The 20,383-nt window shown below is 40.7% G+C and overlaps 2 protein-coding genes and 1 long non-coding RNA gene across 6 annotated transcripts in view; 1 reads left to right on the top strand and 2 right to left on the bottom strand.

Moving 5' to 3' along the window:
• The window catches only part of LOC309667195, a 190,334-nt gene that overhangs the window by 88,874 nt on the left and 81,077 nt on the right, over window positions 1-20,383 (bottom strand). The window lies entirely within an intron of this gene.
• The window catches only part of SLC16A10 (solute carrier family 16 member 10), a 138,004-nt gene that overhangs the window by 98,398 nt on the left and 19,223 nt on the right, over window positions 1-20,383 (top strand). Inside the window, 1 exon segment of the mRNA XM_082475299.1 lies at window positions 17,763-17,906. Within this exon segment, the coding sequence (XP_082331425.1) occupies window positions 17,763-17,906 (144 nt within the window).
• The window catches only part of LOC309667158 (uncharacterized protein), a gene marked incomplete at its 5' end in the record, with an annotated part of 58,643 nt that continues 42,930 nt past the window's right edge, over window positions 4,671-20,383 (bottom strand). For 2 of the 4 annotated variants that reach the window (XM_082475485.1, XM_082475483.1), the window contains one exon: window positions 4,671-5,410. Coding sequence is in view for 1 of the 4 variants with exons in the window: in XM_082475483.1 (XP_082331609.1) it covers window positions 5,323-5,410 (88 nt within the window). Of the gene's footprint in view, window positions 5,411-13,199; window positions 13,819-17,915; window positions 20,197-20,383 lie in introns of those variants that run through there. The other 2 variants (XR_014267562.1, XM_082475486.1) reach the window with 2 other exon arrangements.

Raw genomic sequence — 20,383 nt, 5'->3', positions numbered from 1 at the left:
CAGTGGCTTCTCTTGTTGCAGAGCATGAGCTCTAGGCGTGCGGGCTTCAGTAGTTGTGGCACGCAGGCTCAGTAGTTATGGCACAGGGGCTTAGTTGCTCTGCGGCATGTGGGATCTTCCTGGACCAGGGCTGGAACCTGTGTCTCCTGCATTGGCAGGCGGATTCTTAACCACTGCTCCACAAGGGAAGCCCAGGATTGAAGTTTTTATGGCTCCTCCATATCCAGTTTTTCTTTATTAGCTTCCAGAAACATAACATGCTCTTAGTTTTCCTCATACCTATCTATCACTCCTTCTTAGTTTCTTTTCTGGTTCCTTATTTTTCACCCTGACCCTGAATATCAGTCCTAGGGCTTACCCCTTGATCTTTTTCTCTACTCATTCCAAATGATGGTTTCATCTAATTTCCTACGTTCAGATATCATATATATGCCAGTGGCTCAAAATTTATATTTAGCTCGGGCCTCTTTTGAATTCTTCACTAGACTCTTATAGCTATCTGCTTACTTAATATCTCCACTTGGATGATTGTTAGATGTTTCAGATTTAACATGTCCAGCCCTGAAGTCCTGATTTTACCCCTGTCCCCAAAACCTGCTCTGCCCTCAGCCATCCTTATCTCAGGAGATGGCAGTTCCATCAGGCCCCAAACCTTGGAGTCATCCTTGGCTCCTGTTTCTTCCATACCACACTCCTGATCCAGGCCAGAAATCCTGGTGGTTCTCCTTTCAAAATGTATCCTTCCCTGCCCCCTGTAGTCTGTACTAGTCTGTGTAGTCTGTACTCTACACAGAAGCCACAGGTGTTCTTTCAACACACAAGTCACTCTGCTCGAAATCTTTGGGTGGCTCCCCATTGCTCTGAGAGTAAAAACTAATGTCCTTATAGTGGCCTACAAGGTCCTCCATGGTCTGTCCCCTCCTATCTCTGATCTCATCTGGCCCGGTCCCCCTCACTCACTCTGCTATCGCCACTCTGCTCTCTTTGCTATTCAGCTTTTAGTGAGGCTCACCCTGACCACCTGGTTAAAACCCCCTTCTTCCCTCTCCCTTCCACATACTCCCAAACCCCCTCACACTGCTATTTCTTTTTCCATAGCGCTTCATACCTTCTTTTTTTTTCTTTTGAATATATTTATTTATTTATTTGGCTGCATTGGGTCTTAGTTGTGGCATGTGGGATCTTCGTTGTGGCATGTGGGATCTTTCTTTGCAGTTAGCAGGCTCTTCGTTGCACCTTGAAGGCTTCTCTCTAGTTGTGGTGTGTGGGCTCCAGAGTGCATGGGCTCAGTAGTTGCAGCACATGGGCTTAGTTGCCCCGAGGCATGTGGGATCTTAGTTCCCCGACCAGGGATCGAACCCGCGTCCCCTGCATTGGAAGGCGGATTCTTAACCACTGGACCACCAGGGAAGTCCCCATACCTTCTAACATGTTACATAATTTACTTGTGATGATTATTGTTTGCTCTCTGTGTGTATACCTCTGCTAGAATGTAAACTTCACGAGGCTAAGGGTCCTTCTCTGTCTTGTTCAGTGAATGAACCCAAGCATCTACCACAGTGCCTAACGTACAGTGAGTGCTCAAATATTTGTTGAATGACTATCTTATGGATAAGTCTAAAGTGACATCATATAAGGAGTATTCATTTTCTCTCCATTTTGATCTTTAAAATTCTCTACTTTGATACCAGAATGATGTTTTTCACATGTTATGCCTATAGGACATGATGGTATTCATATCCATTCAACACTTAATCAATAAGCTCAAATTCAGCAAACCTAAGACTAAGTAACACTAATGCTATCTGTTGATGGGGAAAAGAGTTGATGTGTTTTGCTTTTGACCCATAGCTTTATATGCATGTTGAAATTGAAACTTTATAAATGGAAGAAATTTCTGTGTCTCTGTCACTATTGTGTAAGTGTATGGAAGGAATGAATGGCTATCCCCGTTAACAGGGAAAGCTAGACAACTGGTGTCTGCTCTACTGCGTAGCAACTGAAAATCTTGCAGAGCCTTGGGTGGTGTGTGTGAGAACAGGATGAGGATGCAGGACCAGAGCCTGACCACAAGTCTGCATTGCTTTGGTAGAGCACTGACCACAGGGCCACGTCAGCCGGATGACTGATAAATGCCTACAAATGACAGCGATGATGCAACTCTTCTCAGCGGCAATGTTCCATCCTCAGTACGAGAATGATGACTTAGTTTTTATTGCTTTCACATCTGTCCACCACTACTCGCCTTGAAAAGCTGCACCTGTGTTCTCTGACTCCATAACATATGGCAGTCAAGTTTTGGTTTTTAAGCTCTGACCCACATAGTTCTCTATCGGAGAGAAGATGACTGACTCATGCGTTGAAATCTGCAACATATGTGTTTATTGGCCCATTTTGAAAAAACTCCGTAAGTTATAAGTGTGTCAGTTTTGTGGCAGATAGTAATTGTTCTCAAAAGAAACTCTGATCTGGTAGGGAAGATCCCACTTTTCTGAGACTGATTGAAGGCACCATCATTTGCCTGCTGACAGGGCACTTAAGTGGACACAAGTCCAGCTGTAATTGGGAACAAAAAGTTGTGTTTTTATTTTTTAATTTTTAAAAATATTTATTTGGTTGCATTGGGTCTTAGTTGCAGCACGTGGACTCCTTAGTTGTGGCTTGCCGGCCACAACTATTTGTGGCATGTGGGCTCTTAGTTGTGGCCTGCGTGTGGGATCTAGTTCCTGGACGAGGGATCGAACCTGGGCCCCCTGCATTGGGAGCGCAGAGTCTTAACCACTGTGCCACCAGGCAAGTCCTAACAAGTTGTGTTTTTAAACTAGAAATGAAATTTTGAGGCAAATAAGCCAATAAATGGGACTTGTAGTACCTCAGGAGATATTTTATGGCTTTGATTTAATGCCAAATGCTCTGTGGGTCAGTACTGGAATGTAGCTGTTAGACCTCACTGGCCAGGTCACCTCTGGCCATGTTGTGGTGACAGCAGGAATATTATACCAAGCCAGAGCTCAGGGCACTGAGCCATGCAAATAGGAACAGCAGACATGCTTTCATCTCTTTTGTGGCTTCCTCAGAGGGGGATTCAGGTAACATTTGTCAAGAATCTGTCATGTGCCAAGCATCTCCACAAAATCTCAGGTAACCATCACAAGGATGAGTGTAATAAGTGTAATAAATAACTATATACTTGGAGCTAAGGAAACAACTCTGCTAAGTTAAGCTATGCTCAGTCGAGGTCACTCACTGAGTTTGCTCAGAGCTGGGATTTGAACATAGATCTCGGACTCTAAGTCTCATGTTCTTTTCATAAAATAGTCTGCTGTTCCTTCATCGGATCACCTCAGAGGTGGAGTGCCGCCTACTGTCAGCCACACTGGGCCTGGACCAGAGTTTTCTTTGCCTTGCAAGTTTCCCTCTCTTGTCTCAGAACGAAGCACAGAGGCAGGGTTGGACCATCCCGGCGCTCAGAGGATGCTGCCCAACCACGGAGAGGACTCCTGAGGAAGCAGGCTAATGGGGCTGATGGGATACCACCTAACCTTCCTTCCAGACCCCACGTCTCCTCTTTTGGTCTTTAGTACGTTGTGAATATGAGAAAACTGAACTGCTTTTCACAGCCTGTGACAAGCAGAACGTGGAATATATATAGTTTTATGTTCAATTTTGTTTCCTACAATTAACAGTAAGCATAGCAGAAGAGAAAATGGACAAATGTATAAATTTATAGCAAGAGCTATCTTATATTTGATTAATAACATAAGTACTATTATAGGAAAATGGAAAAAAGCAAATTGCTTGAATTTTAGAGTTATATATAAACTCTCTGAGGCCACTGATGGATCATTAAGTGTCCTGAGAAGGCCCTAAAAGCCTTGGAAAAGCTGTTCCTTCTCTTTTGTTTTTTTTCCCCCCAGCTGTATCTGTAATGTTTTTCTTCTTTTTAAAATGAAGTATAGTTGATTTACAATATTATATTAGTTTCAGGTGTACAGCATAGTGATTCAATATTTTTATAGGTTATACTCCATTTAAAGTTATTATAAGATATTGGCTATATTCTCTGTGCTATACAATATATCCTAGTAGCTTAATTATTTTATACATAATAGTTTGCACCTCTTCATGTCCTACCCTCTATTTTGCCCCTCCCCCCTTTCCTCTCCCCACTGGTAACCACTAGTTTGTTCTCTGTATCTGTCCTTCTGTCTCGTTAATGTGTAAATTTCACCAGGTCTTTTGTTTTTAACTGTCTCGTGTTTTATCTGTCAAAATATAATATACTTTTGAATAATCTCAAAATTTAACTAATATGGATATTTGCTTATCCCTCAACTCATTGTATTAATATCAAATTAAAGTTTGTTCAAGTTTGAGGAACCTAAATTTAGCTGATAAGGGTTCTATCATGATTTTTATATCAACTAGAAAATAAATTGTTATGATAGAGGATTAATAGAAATAGAAATCTTAATTTGAAGAATCTTCCTTTGTGAGGCTATACCTGGTCACTGGCTTTTACCCCACATTTACCAGGTGGCTCTGGTGAGGGGAAAGAATTGTCTGATCCATTGAGAGTATATTTCTGCTGGTTTAACCTTATCTCTAAGTTCTGACACACCTCTTTGGAAAAGCCCTCACAGACACTAACTCCAAGGATTACAGAGCACCAGGAGAAAAGGCCACTTTATGTATTCATACTGTAGGGAAGAGTCTTTAGATCCAAAGAAAGTTTGAGGGCTGCACATCTCTTATGTATTAGCTCCCAGATGCCCTGCCACTTTCCATTTTCCCCTTTGCTTTCCCCACTTTCTAGCCCCATTATCTATACCTAGTTTTCTTCACCCCTCTACTTGTTGGCAGCTCACTTGTAATCAGAAAGTTTATATTCCTTCGTAACAAATTGGAGAAAAGCTCATTTAATGGTAGGTAGTGCCTACCATTTGGAGGCAAAATTGCAAACATGGACAACTGGTGTGCAGTTATGTAATCCAGCTGTGTCTGCATCCATGTCAAATTCAACTGATTTATTCTCAGAGTAACATGACCAGAACAACTGTAGCATTCAGTCTTCAGAGCACGGTTTAAGATTCTGTATGCCCAATCCTCACAGCCATGCAAGGGTTTGTTTTAAACTATAAGTTTCTTTTAAACACATATAGTATTTTTTATTTCCCACGTGTTTAATTAACATTTAGTTTATAAGGAGCTCCCACAAATATTCTCTCTCACTTGAGCCTCAGGGCCACCCTGTGAGATGGGCAGGATCGGTTTCCATTCAGCAGGAAAGGAACCGGACTTGGGGTTGTTAAGACAACTTGCTTAGGGTTGCAAGGCCGGTGCCTGGTGCAGCTGGGGCTTGAGCCTGGTCTTCTTAAGAGTGTGGTTTTGAAGTAAGATATTTAAATGCCTGCAAAAAAAAGTAGGACAGTAATTTAGGTGTTGAAGGGATTGTACAGGTCATTTAATTGCACTTTTCTTTTTTTTTAAGTCTGGTAGAGGGACTAAGACACAGAAAGGTTAAGTTGCTTGCCAAAAGTTACATAGTCATAAAAGTGGCAGAACCTTGGTGTAACATGTCAGAATATCCGTGGAAAATGAATGGAAGCTTATCGTAGCCTAAAGTGTAAATGTGTATGTAGTAGAAACTGAATCATTAGAGGAATGAAGGTGTCTCACCTTACATAACTCTAGTCAATTTAGAGGGTTCATTTCCCAATCGGGAGGTTGCTTTCCCATTTTGACACAGTCTAGTTCTTCAAAGCTGCCAGTAACAGTCGTACTGGCTTTGTCGTCTTTCCTTCATGGATATATTTAGAGCTCAGGGTGATGGTTATTGTGTGGCAGAGCCCTGAGAATGCAGGATTCACAGCACAATCCACGTAAACCGAAGGCGACTGTATATTGGGCCAGGACTGGGCTGCTGAGCTGACCTCTCCTGTTGTGTTGATCTCTGTTCGTTGTAAGGTTCTGACAGGAGAAAAGGCCTGGTGCCCATTACATGTCCTCAGCCCTGGAATGATGATTGCAGAGTTTTGGAAACATTTTTTAAAATGATTTCCAATGGAGTTGTATAATCTGACGAGTTGCCCTATCTCAGTCTTCTTGGCACTACAACGAAATAAAAGAGGCAGAGTTGATATTTTAATTTTGTTTTTAGCCTGGACACTAAACACTAGAGGCTAAATACTAGGGGCTAAAGTTTCATTATTTCCTCCCTCCCTCCCTCCCTCCCTTCTTTTTGTTCTTGATTTGGTTTATTATTCTGATTATTGTTACTTTAACACTTATTAGCTATGCAGAATGCTCTGGTAGTTTGCAGAATAAAAAGTAATCACATTGCTTTTTCACCAAGATTTTCTAATTTAAGTAATTTTTGTTCTTCTATTTTTCATTCAAAAATAGGCTTATAAACTTTCTTTGACACAAGAATATTTCTTTGTATAGTGTATTAATTTAAATATCAGAATTAACCATTAAGATTCCCTGTGTGCTGATTATATACACACGCACAACTCCAACATTTTTTCCCTATTATGTGGTCTGGAAATGTTTTGCTTGTTCACTTATTTTCATTTCATTCATTCATTCATTCCCATCCCAATGAACTTCCAGAAAGAACATAAAGGTATTTCCTTCACACGTATATTTTTTGAATCAACTCTCACAGCAGCCTTTTATGAGGAAAGCAGTGCTAATACTGGTTTCTCCCACTAATAGATAAGAACCTTGACCATCAGAGAGGTTTTATTTTGCTCAAAGTTGCGCAGTCAGTGGCAGGGATGTTATTAGAATAGAATTAGAATGGGTTATTCCATTCTGTCACTGTTGTATTTTCTTGAACGTATGTGACTTCCTCTAATTACAACTCAGTTGTACAGATTCAGGTTGAGCAGATTCAAGCATTCAAGTGAATATCTGACAAGTATTCACTGAGCACCTGTTGGGTGCCTCTAGGTGTGGGGATGCAGTGGTGAGAAGAGACGTGATCTCTGCTCTCACGGAGCTCAATAAATAAGTAAGCACATAAATAAACAAGGTAGTTTTCATATAGTGATATTTTCTTTGAAGAAAATAAAATGAGATGGAAGGTGATGGTGGGACGTAACCTTAGTTTGTAAAGTCAGGGACAGCCTCTTTGAGGAGGTGCGAGGAGGTGCCAGGAGGTTCCTTCTCTCGATGAAGGGCAGCATTAGGTATTTGGAAGATACAGAAATGATACAGCTTCCTATTGCCCTCAGGAAGCCTATGACATGGAATTTCTCTAGTTTCCATCTTTAAGGCCAGCCAATAGTTGATGAATTTTTAAATTCAACTTATTTTTATCTGATATATTCAAATCTGCATGTTAGAAACTTAAAATTCTTGCATAGGACCCAAGCGTTGCTTTTTCTCCAGATACTTCATTCACGACTTACAACTTCTGATAATACACTACAGTTTCTCAGTTCTCATGTGATTATTACAGGAGTGAGTAGACATCCTCTCTCCATCACTTTATCCCCACTTTTTTTTCAGATTTTTTCAATGGTGTCTATGCTTTTCTTGCTTTTCTAACCTTGCATTTATTTCCCTGCAGATCTCAACATCTGCTGAAATTTGACTACTCAGGTTAGTGAAAATTTGCCCATTTATCAGTTTTGTGCCTTAGGCAGTATTCACCAGCATTCTCCTACTTGAGATGAATAAGGATCTTTACTTCTCTGGCCACTTGTGTGTGACTAATTAATGGCGACGTTAAATATCTACAGAACATTTTCATCAAAAAAAAAGCTAGCCGGGTTTTTTTTTTTTTTTTTTGGAATTTTTTTCTTTCGAATTGTAATACACTAGCATAGGAACATGATAGGAAGACATTATGTAACTAATACATAAGAAATCTAGAAAACTGATTATTTACAAATAAACTAAAACAGAGCTGCTGCTTTTAATAAGGTAGAGTAAGCTTGCCATGTGTTCCAAATTATATTTATTTAGCCAAAAATAAGTATTTACAAATAATTCAACAGTAGTTTTTAGAAGTGATGCATGGTTTATTCAGGCATGAAAATTATCCCTAGAATGTAGGCCCCAAACTGCTAAAAGATTTAAAATTTGTGGGGGAGAACGAAATCCACAAACATTTAAGAATATCTAATTTTAACTTAAGTTGAAAAGCAGCAGTAGTGTATTTTTGTTAGGCCCTTATCCTGTATAATGTATTCAATGTAAGTATGGGAAAGGCTGGTGAAAACTGTGGATTTATCTACAAAATACATTGGGGAGTTTTGTGTGGGGAGTGTCCTAACGCCTCAGGAAATGATAAAGAAGAACCAGCTAAGGTAGATTAGACAAGGGTAGGGACAGAGCCTCCTCTCCGTTGCTCCATCCCCAGCACCGTACATGTGCCTGGCACACAAATACTTTTTGACCAGTTTGAGGCTGAGCTATAGGTTGGTTGAATTGCTGGAATATGATGTCTACTAATTTCCCTACTCGTGACTACTTTTCATTCTAATAGTACTTTATGTTCTTCAAATTCTTTTTTCTTTGATCTTCAATATACAACCCCTGGAGGTGAGAACAGTTTTATCTCCATTTTATAGGGAGAGGAGTTAGTTGGTTTTGAGACTTTCTCTGACCACATACAAATAGTTAGTGACAGGGTGTGGTTTAAAGGTTAAATAATAGAAGTAAAAGTATGCTTATCTAGACTAGTGTCAATGTGGAGTAATTTAAAGATACGGAAATGGGTGGCTCGAGGTACATAGTCAGCCCTGCTGAAGTGAAACAACACCTCTTAGGCCTTGTACCATCTCCCAAGCTGCTTCCAGGAGAATGGGATGCCTAGGTGACCACAGCCCAATGAGTAGCCTAACAGATGACCCACGCTCTTGACCCATGTACACATCTGTGCAATTTAAAATGTTGCCATATGTTGATTATTTAATTTATGAAGCATTATAATAGCCTCAACATACATCTGGTATCCCTGTTCCTACTTAACTGTATCTGCTTCTGTGAATACATTTTTTCCTTTTATGTTTCTTTCTCCTCGGGAGCTGTCTCAGGGACTTCTCACAATTCCCTGCCAGTGTCTCCTGGCTCCTGTTCTTCAGCTCTCGGGGCTGCCTTGGATCCTGGAGTAGGGATTGCCCAGTCCTAGGGTTCCCGTCCTACCTCTTCCTTGTGAGGTGCTTTATAAGTTCTGTATCACGTTCACCTTCACAGCCACCCTGTCACACATCTAGAGCAGTGTGTCAGACCCAGTGCCTCCTTTTCTCTCCTGAAACAAAATTCCTAGGTCATGAAACCTACCTATATACATAATTTTTTAAAAAATCAGTAATGCCCCACTTGTCACATAAGGAGAAATAAAAAGTAATTCTTGAATAAAATAATGCATATTTTAAAAGGTAATGCTTGGGATACATGTGACAACATAGAAGAACCTTGAAGACATTGTGCTAAATGAAATAAGCCAGATACAAAGTCTATGATTCCACTTAGATGAGATACCTAGAGGAGTCGAATTCATAGAGACGAAAGTAGAATGGGGGCTGCCAGGGACTTGGAGAAGGGGGGAAAATGGGGGGTTATTATTTAATGGGTACAGAGTTTCAGTTTGAGAAAATGAAAAAGTTCTGGAGATGGATGGTGGTGATGGTTGCACAAGAAGGTGAATACTTAATGCCAGTGACTGTATACACTCAAAACTGGTTTAAATGGTAAATGTTATGTGATATAAATGTTGTTAAAATAAAAAAAAATAATTGGAAAAAAGGTAATGTTTGGGCACAACTATATCAGAAAGATAAAAATAGCCTCCATAGATTTCCGAAACACCCCCAAGGGAGTGGTACTGCCACTATTGTGAACCAGTGTGCAGTATTGGTTTGAAACTAAGAAACTGATGCCCAAGATCTTAGACTCAGTAAGGAGTAGAGCTCATAATTTGACTCCAAAGACTTTTTTCTTCCTGCTATGCCTAGGCCTTCCAACTCTCAGTCCACAAAAGTTTTCTCTCTGCCATGCCAGCTGCCTTAATCCAGACCACTCAGGCTTTGTACTTTCTTACCTATCCTAAAGGGGTGTGGTCCTTTTCTTCCTGAACACTAAAATCATAAGACAGGACTGAACATGTTTAAAATAATGTTAATCACCAACATCCCCAAACTCTGAAATAGTCTTATTCTTAAGAAAGGGGTAAAAAATCGGGGTAGACAATCTCAGAAGTATGTGAAAGCGACAGCAGTGGAAGGAAAACTTTTCTGGGCCTAATCCTAACAATTGGCTTTTTTTTTAAAATTTTGGACGCGCCCCGCAGCATGCGGGATCTTAGTTCCCCAACCAGGGATCGAACCCATGCCCCCTTCAGTGGAAGCTCGGAGTCCTAACCAGTGGACTGACAGGGAATTCCCCAATCCTAACAATTTTTAATCTTCATTCAGATAAAAATTTTTTTGAATTTTATGTGATACTAGGGAGAGAGTTGGCAATTAGATAACTCTTAGAATTAATAGAAAAGACACTCACTATGGTGTGACTTACGAAGACTAGAGGAGAAAGGAGGACAGATGGTTTTTGGTAAAAGGGTCCTCTAGCCAGCACCACTAGTCTGAGGGAATCTTAGTGAGGAGAGGGTAGAAGAAGGTAGAATTTTCATGGAAGGATCAATCTTTTTTCACTTTAGAATTAAGGGCAAAATTAAGCTGAATAAGAACTAATAGTGCTCTAATTTCTCTCAAAAATTAGATCTACCTTAAACAAATTAAAATTTCAGTAAAACAACAGTCTACACATCTTTCTGTGTTCAAGAAGAAATAGAACCAATTATGATAATTTACAAAATATCTGGCTTATTAGCATTATAGCCAGGGTCATTAAGTAAAGTTATAAAATTACCCAGGAATCCTAGTGATTTAAATAATACTTTCTGAAATTATCCCTTTCTATTTTAAGATGAAGTCTATCTTAAACTTCTAAAATTTAACCTTATTGAACTAGCCTTTTGTTGGGTGCATTTGTTCATTTTGGGCTACTTTTCCAAATTCATGCAATTCAACTAATGACTGCAGACTCCATAACCCACACCTCTCTATTTGCATATACACTTAGCTGATAGGTGATTTTATCACCAGATAAATCCAGGAGTAAGTTTAAAAGAGCATATCCCCCCCCCCAGCTTTTTTTAAACAAATGCAAACATAGAAACACATGATGCCTCTGAAGAGCATTAATCACAACCAGGAGTCCACATCTTCGGAGACCTTTCTATCACCGTGTATCTTCAAAGTACTCTACTAAAGCGTTAGTCAGGCGGTCATGCCGTGGACCATGGCTGAGACCTCCCGAGCCATCTTGACCAGAGTAGAGGCAGTCTACCTCCTTCACAGATGGGCACTGTCTTAACAATTCACAGTCCATTGTGTTCATCCAAACTATCCAGGAACCAAGGGTCTGAGAGAGTGGTGACCCTGGTGTGCCAAGAATGAGACTTCAAGAAAGAAACTATTCAGAGTCATATTTGGGTTTAGGTGGAATGAATTTAAAAAAAAATGGATTAAACATCTTTCATTGTTCTGGAAGGACTAGAATAATTTTTGATAATTTGAGAAATATCTGACACAGAAATTATTGTCAGGGTCACTACATAATTTCAAGTTACCTAAAAATCCTAGTGACTTATTTTTTATTTTAAGATGAAGTTCATCTTAACTTCTGTAATTCAGGATTATTTGAATTGGTATCTGAATCCAAATTGGTTTTGATAGACAATTCCTCTAAAACATGTTGCCAAATCTTGATCTGATCTAAATAATGCTATGTTAAGGATGGACTTTTCTTTTTTAATCTAAGGAAAATTATTTTTCAAAAAAACAAAAAGAGAAAAATAATAAAGGGTTTAAAGAATTTTTAGAGTTAGAAAATGTTTTCAAAATCAGACCAAGGTTTTCCAAACCATTAGCTATCTTCCTTCCTTCCAAACTCTTTTTCTACCCCTTGGTGGCTGTTAAATAATTTTCCTGGAAACTCTTCCCTCTTTTTTTCTCAGTCCTGACATTTATCTGTCTTAACAGCACCATGTGTGAATACTGGCACCATGGAAACCCATCTTAATGAAATGGAAAGACTGGCCGTTTAAAAAAACAAACAGAACCAACTACCCATGCCTCCTAGAGTCCTGCCAGGCCAAAGGTCTGCCCTCCACTGGGTCAGCTGCTGAGCAGGCAGGCGGTACCCGCACCACGGGTTTAGTCGTGTCAAATATCTTACTAGTAAAGAGACAGTGGGCTGCCTAAGATGTTAGTCCTTAAAAATGTTGGCAGGCAAGGAAATTCTGTGTTTTCACTTCAAGTACATCTTGGAGCTGTTTTATTTCAAAGCACAGTTTATCAAATTTAACCAGTTAAAATGATGTTTTGAGGCTGACCTAATCAATGACTGTCTTATGGCTATAGAGTCCTATTTCAATATTATATGATATAAAGGGCTTAATTTTATGTACCCATATCTATGGACTTAATTTCCTGCTATCTTTAGTTACCTCACTGGGCTTGCTGGTGTACACTGCCCATGTAAAACTTCCTCAGGGAATGAATGCCCTTACTTCTTTTTCTTAGCAAAAACAAGAGATAGAGAAAACATAGTTGTTTTAAAAAGAAAGAAAAAACCAAACCAAACCCTCATTCTATTCAGAAGGTTTCTGTTCATCTTTCTTTGAAGTCAAAGGGTAATATAAAGTTTTGATTTGCAACAAAATCTGAGATTATCCATTAACCACTCTAGCAGGCCTTCTACTGCCTTTCAAATGTACATCTAATTTTTAAAGGGACCAGGCTCTTTTCTTTGTGTTTACCTTTCAAAAAGTATATTTAAGTAGAATGGTCTTTTAGAGTTACGGAGTAGCTGTTCAGATGTTGAAAGGATATATTCTTAGAAATTAAAACTGCATGCAAGTGAGAGGCAACAAGCTGAAACCGCTAATCTCAGGAGTGAACAGCATGTGAGCAGAAGTGCTCTGAATGCAGCATCTCTGTTGGGAAGTAGGAAGCTGCAGAAATCATTCTGAATTCCACAACCCCTGAAAATATTGTGTAGCATTTACTATCCCATTTTTGAATGTACTGTGTAAATGTAAATGATACAGGTTCCCTGTCCCCGCCAAGAGTTTATTCTCTTAGACGCAAAAGGAGTGCACGTGACTACCTGTTGCCCACCTTCTTTTCAGCTTGATGGTGTGGATCTGAAGAGGAGGGCAGAGGATCAGGGAATCAAATGCTCACAGACAAGGACAGATGATGACTGCTGTCTGGAATCTGTTAATCTCCCAAAGGGCGTAGTAACTGCAACAGCAGTGGATGATAAATATTGTCATTTTGTTTTTCTTCCTCAGTCCTGCAAAGGCAGTTGTAGTTTCACTAGTCCCATAGCCTGCAGTGCTCTATCGGGCCTGGTTTTACTCTGCTTTCCTGGCCTTCCTAAAAATACTGCCTTTGTTAGCACTTGGTACTTGAGTCAGTCAGCTGTTCCCACAAGTCCAGTGTCAGAAATAAAGTTATCTTTGTTTTACGTCTCCTGTAGTTTCCCTTCTTTCTTAACTACTATACCCCCAAAGATGTATAGTTTAAATTGTATATACCAAAGTTTTATCATGTTTTTATGTAATAAGTTACATAAAAGATATTAAACAAAAATGACCCATCCCCTTAAAAAATTGTGTGTGTGGAAGGACAGTGAGGCTGATGACCATCATCGCATGGCCAAATAACACAATCTTAGACAACAGTATACGTAATTATTAGACTTTTTTTTTTTTTTTGGCTGCACTGTGCGGCTTGTGGGAATCTTAGTTCCCTGACCAGGCATTGAACCCGGGCCCTCGGCAGTGAAAGTGCCGAGTCCTAACCACTGGACCGCCAGGGAATTCCCTAATTATTGGACCTTTTGGACCAGTGACCTCCTTGTTTTGCAGATGCGTAGCATCACTGGATTTCAGGGGCTTCCGTAAAGAAAGTGAGTTGGGATTCCCTTCTGTTGGGCCATCTTCTGTTGTGAAACCATTTGTCAAGGAGAAGCTTGAGTTTCTAATGCACTTACGTCAGCTGTATTGGACCTGGTTTTGTACTATGGCCACCCCAAACTGAGTTTCCTTCATGGTTGACTCTCTGACAGCCAGAGGACTCAGCCTGGGATCTCAGTGGAAGAACACTACCTGATGTCTGCAGATGTCTGGCACTGAGGCTCCCTGTAGGGAAGAGGTAGAGAGGGGAGCAGCCAGGGCTAGGCCAATCCAGCAGGAGGGTCACTTTCTTAGGCTGCTGCCCTCGACCTCTCAAAACAGCTCTGCCTCTGGGCTCTAGTGAGGGGGGAGGAACTTCTCTCTTCAGTGGGCTGGTCAGAAACATGTCATCTATAGAGAGAGGCTGAATCACCATTTACTTGAAGTGGGGATGGTTAGGAGGAAAGGGGGTAAACTGTGAGCTAGTGTGTCTTTCTTTCACCCGTGGATAAAGAATGAGCAGATATTATGGGATTTAAGTTCTTGGTTATTTTTGGATAACAAAACAATAAATAGGGTTTCACACAATCCAAAAGTGGCTTCTGTGGTTAGCGAAAGTTGTTTGAATGATGGAAAATGTTTCAGGAGCAGGCAGCGTTCAAGCTGTCAGTCAGCAAGGCTCTGGTAATCCCTGAGAGGTGTGCAGCCCTGGAGTAAACAGATGTTTAGAATAGAAACAAAAGACTAATTCCCTAAAGGCACTTACACATTTGGATAAAGTCCACTTTAAACCACTGCCGTAGGAAATGGCATTATCCCCTGTGTAGATAGTGGCTTCTAATATAAGCTTTGCATCAATTTAAATAAGTTAGGTTAAATATGGAAACATCTGTTCAACATTTTCATGTCCCTTTCCATGTGACTCTATTGGAAATAATCAGTTTTGCCCAGCGTTCATGCCTTCTGCTAAAGTAAAATGTGTGCCAGTCTCCAGAGGATAGAGAGATGGGCAGGGATTCGTAGAATAGTTGGCGGCAGTCATGGGAGGCCCAGGCTGCAAGTAGAACACGCCAGCTTTCCTGGGTACTGCTCCCTCACCAAGAAAGGCTCTCTAGGACCCAGAGATGCAGCATCCCCAGATTCCATTCTCCAATCACCCAGATTCCCTTACTTCTGACAAAAACCCAAAAAACAAAACCAAAATAAACCTCAACTTTATTTTGCAAATTTTGGCTGAGGGTGGGGAAGGAGGTATTAGAAGCTGTAGTTCTTGCTTTACTTAAACGATGACAACAATAATAAAATTCAATGAAACAATGCCCCTTATAGCTGAAGAAGTAAGTTTCCACTTAAGCGTAATTTGAATTTACCAAATTTACCTTATTTCAAGAGACCCAAAACATTTCACCTCATTATTTCTTTTAAGGATTACAAAGTGTAGAGCAGGGGGAAAAAATAAACCACTAATAAAGGATAATAGCAATTTGGCAGACAGGTGTTCTTAGTTTCATCAAAAGAATGACTAGCATATTCAGTCTTTTTTGAATACTAAAGAATGTCTTAAAAAGTTATTCTAGATCCTTTGGGTGTTTCCTAAAGTGGATTAATACATCAGAGTCTGGATTCAAATTCCAAATAAAGCTGATGAATACACATAATTATTATCTCACCTGCCTTAGATCAGGTTATTTGTTTTCTTCAGAATTGAGCTGGAATCCATCTCTGATAAGGACTTGGAGGAATTAGCCAGTTTGAGGTCACTTTTATCAATAGCTGTTTTATCTTTGTGGCCACAAGTGAATTTCTTAGACCAGCACTCTTCAATAGAAATATAATGCAAGCCACATATGTAATTTTAAATTTTCTAGTAGCCATATTTTTAAAAGTTAAAAAAAAAACAGAAATGAAATTAGTTTCATAATATATTTTATTTAGCCAATATAGCCAAAATATTATTCTAACATGGAATCTGTATTTTAAACTTATTGAGATATTTTGTGTGTTTTTTTTTCCACTAAGTTTTCTAAAAAATTTTTTGTGTGTGTTTTACACTTAAAGCACATCTCAGTTCAAACTAGCCATATTTCAAGTGCTGGATAGCCCACGCGTGGCTAGCACCTACTGTACTGGACAGCACAGTGCTGACATGGTGAGGCTCGGCAGCAAAGTAGGGAGGCTTTATCCGTCAAACCAGGAGTTTGAGCTTTACCCTGAAGGCTGTGGGGTCATAGCAGAGCAGTGTTATTTTTAATTTTGAACTTAATCAGGTGGTCTCAGAGAATGCAGGTTAGAGATTCAGGAGTGGGGGCTGTAGCATGAAGCACGTTAAAGGCTGTTGTAGGGGTCCAGGTGAGGAGTGATAACCCAGACTCAAACACCGCGGGGGACATGGACCAAAGGAAGAGTGTCTGAGAGATTTAGGAGGTAAAATCATCAGAACTGGGTGGTGACTGCTGGATCTGAAGGGAGGGAGGGGGTAATCTAGGATGGTTGTCCAGTTTCTAAACCTGGGCAGTTGGGCCAGCAGTAGTGGTGGTAACTGAAACGGAGGGAGGCAGGCTGTGAGGGGGTGAGTGCGGCAGGGTACCAGCTGGGCCATCGTGCTTTCCGGCAAATTTGCTTTGCAGGCTTTCAGAATTCAGGCCAGCGTTTGGTGTAGGGGACAGTGAGTCTGATTGTTTGAAACAACTGTTACAATAGCTCAGTGATTTCAGAGAAAGCAGTGGGAGTACAGACATGCTTTTTCTCCTTGCTGTGAGCACAGATAGGTGATCACTGAGAAAGTGGAAGCGCTGAGCAAGAGGTGGAAAGCGTGGAACTTAGGGGCCGTGGGAGCAAAGCTTGTGTTAGACGGTGGGTGCTGAGCCACAGGTTTTGTCACCCATTATAACACCTGCCGGTCACACTCCTTTTAAAACATTGTCGGGTTGTAGATTTGCAGTCACTATTCTAAGTAGACTGTAAATTGAGGGAAAAGGTCCTTTAAAAAACAAAAGGCTAAAATTAATATCACTCTTAACTGTGTGTCAGGCACTAAGTTCTTTACAGAGGTATTTTATTTAATCTTCACAAGCACCCTCTTGAAGTACTGTTGCTGTCTGCAGTTTACAGACAAGGAGACTGAGGCCCTAGAGGTTAACAACTTACCCAAGGTCACAAGGCTAGCAAGGAATGGAACCAGGACTTAAATGCAAACATTCTCTCTCCAGGCCTTTCTTCTTTCTGTTAAACTGACTCGTATTTTTTTCTGTTCTAATGCCACACAAATAGGCAAATCCTCAGGCCGAGAACCTTATGCTTTTATCCTGTAAGCTCCAGTATAACTTATTTCAGTTTGGTTCAGGTCCTCCTAGAAGAGACGAAACTCCAGAATTGAGCCTTAAACTGCCTTTCAGGGGAGCAGATGATGGCCGGATCCTTGGGTGACCTTGTGAGGACAAGGTGGCACGGTGTGTTCAAAGGTCTCTTCCTTTAGCTCATGGCCCAGTGGTAACTGATAAAGGGTGTGCTGGTTACTTTTTATTAAAAATGTTTTTTAAACCCTCTTATAAAAATTCTTATTTCGTTTATAAACAAGCGAAACCATGTTAGCTTTTCTTCATGTGTTCTCATGAAAAATTTTATAAATTTTTTTTACAGAACAAATTTTATAGATATTTGAATTTGGAAGGGGATGAGAGTCCGTAACACGGTAGAGACACAAAGGCATTTGTACAAAGCTTCAAAACTTGTCCAGTTTTCCTACCATATTTAGTGTGGCTTCTTTCTCTTTGGTCTACAGATGAAACACGTGAATGAAAGGTTTCAAGATGAGAAAAATAAAGAGGTGGTTCTCATGTGCATTGGCATCACTTCAGGAGTTGGACGGCTGCTCTTCGGCCGGATTGCAGATTATGTGCCTGGTGTGAAGAAAGTTTATCTACAGGTACTTTCTTAATAAGCCTTTTTTTCCTCCGGCAAATTTATCCTTATCACCTAATGGCTCATTATATGTACTTATTTGCTTAAATTCTTCTGTAAAAATGAGAAATATTTTCTAGAACTTAACTTTTACAAGCAGTCTTTCAAGGGCAAAATCAGTTATGAGTTTTGGGTTTTCAACATGAGAAATTGGCGAACAAACAACAATCTTTGTCTTGTCATGGAACTCCACCAAACCAAAATGGTTTTTGCCCATTGCTTTTTCTAAGAATGCTTTATTTTTGGCATAGTTCTCATAGTCACGTGCCTTTTGCAATACCCTGTGAAATTCAGGGGTGTGCGTGTCTTTTGAGTTTCTTTACTGCAGATCGCCTCCTGGGTATTGTGGGGTGTGCTATTCCAAGATCACGTCGACACTTATTTGACAAGTATTTAAGTGACTCCTCCGTGCCAGACACTGTGCTAAACGCTACAGATGAAATATGGTCTGTGTGCTCAGTAGTTAATGGTCTCCTGGGAAGACAGATAAAGCAGTGCTGCAGCACAGTGGAATAATGGTATGCTAGATGGGTACCATAGAAACATAGGCGCAAAGCATCTAAACCACTGGAGGAGGTCTGAGCAGGCTTCCTGGGCTGGCGGAGTGTTAAGAGGTGAGTAATAGTTAAATAGATAAGGAAGACAGAAAAGGGTGTTTGTTGCAAGCAGAGGAAGCCACATGGGCAAAGAGATGTTAGGTCTGGGAAACAATGTTTGAATGGACTAAAGAGAGAATAGTAGATTGATTGGCTGAGGGATAGGCAGGAGTCAAGTTGGGAATGGCCTTTATGAGCACAGAAGAGGCTGAACTGTATGCTGAAATCTACCAGGAGCCATTAAGGATTTTAAGCAAGGGAGTGACATGACATGAGTTGTATTTTATAAAGCTTAACCTAGTGACTGTGAAGGGTGGAATGCAGAGGAGGAAGGGCAAGAGTTCAGACAGTCACAAAAGGCCACATATCGTGTGGTTCCCTTTATATGAAGTGTCCAGAATAGGCAGATCGAGAGATAGAAAGTGTAGCTTAGTGGTTGCCAGCGGCTGTGGGAAGGAGGGTATGGGGAGTGACTGCTCCTGGGTGTGGGGTTTCTTTTGGGGTGATGTAAATATTCTAAAACTAGATGGTAGTGATGGTTGTACAATCTTGTTATTAAACTAAAACCCACTGTGAATTGTGCACTTTAAATGGGTGGGTGAATTTTTTGGTATGTGAATTTATATTTCAATAAAGCTATTATTATTATTTTTTTAAAAAGCGGAGGCACAGGGACTAGTTGGAGAATACTGAAATAGTCTAGGCAGGAGGAACCAGGGCAGAGATGTTGGGATCAAACAGGGAGTAAAACAGGGATACAGGAAATGAGAATTCAGTGGAGCCACCTAAGCTGGGTCTGAGATTTGTGGCTCAGGTAACAGTAGAAGGTTTTGCTATTTTATCGAGATCAGTAATTCAGTAGAACAGAGTAAGATGATGAGTTTGTTTTTGCCATGTTACGTTGGTAGTGCTTGTGGGAAAGCCAAGTTGAGTTTGGAGCTCGTGGGAGAGCATGGCTAAGAGACCTGTGGGACTTCGGCATTCGTGGGCTTGTATGGGGTGAGTAGAGCGTGTGCAGGGGATACTGAAAGGGAGTGGCCAGACTGGTAGGAAAAAAGCAAGGCACATAATGTTTCCAGGGGCAGGAGTGGTCAGCAGTGTCCGTAACTAGTGAGAAGGCAGGCACGTTAAAGACTAATAGGTTTTCGCTGGATTTAGCAGCAGAGGGGAGTTTTCAGTGGAGTGGCAGGTGCAAAAGACTGATCATGATCAGCTGATTGAATGGAAATACAGGCAACTTTGTCAAGGGCTTGGCTGTGGAAGGAAGGTAAAGGAGAGACAAAAGGGGGGCTTGGGACTGGGGATTCAGCACGTCTGTTCACTGTAGAGATGAGGGGCAGTACCTGAGCAGGACCTTGAAGGAAAGGTAGAACTTGGGCGAAGGACATGGTTGGAAAAGACATTTATTACAGATAAATTGCCTTTAATTGATTTGAAGTAGTAACCGTCACCATTTACTGAGCACTTCCACGTGCCAGACGATGAACTGAATGCTGTACGTACACTATCTTCTTTCCTCCTTGCCCAGCCCTTTGAGGAAGGTACCGTCGCTGTTTCCACTTATGGATGCCAACGCGGAAGAACAGAGAGGCTACCTCACTGTGGGTGTTTGTGTATAGGGCCAGGCAGAGAGCCGCAGGAAGGAGTCTGGTCACACAGCTAGAAGGAAGTGCAGACAGCTGGTAGAGTGCTACTTTTTAAAATATTCACTGTGTTAGGATCATTCCCCCTTTTATTAATACCCAACTGCTGATATCCCTGTCGAACACTTAGCAGAACATTGTCTTGTTCTCAAGTGTCAAGGGAGCCCTCTAATGGAAATTGGTTGTATTACAGACTTTTGGCT

The sequence above is a fragment of the Balaenoptera physalus genome (genome assembly GCF_965194825.1).
Source record: "Balaenoptera physalus genome assembly, chromosome: 9".
NCBI classification, from domain to species: Eukaryota; Metazoa; Chordata; class Mammalia; order Artiodactyla; family Balaenopteridae; genus Balaenoptera; species Balaenoptera physalus.
This window is presented reverse-complemented; position numbering and strand designations above follow the sequence as displayed.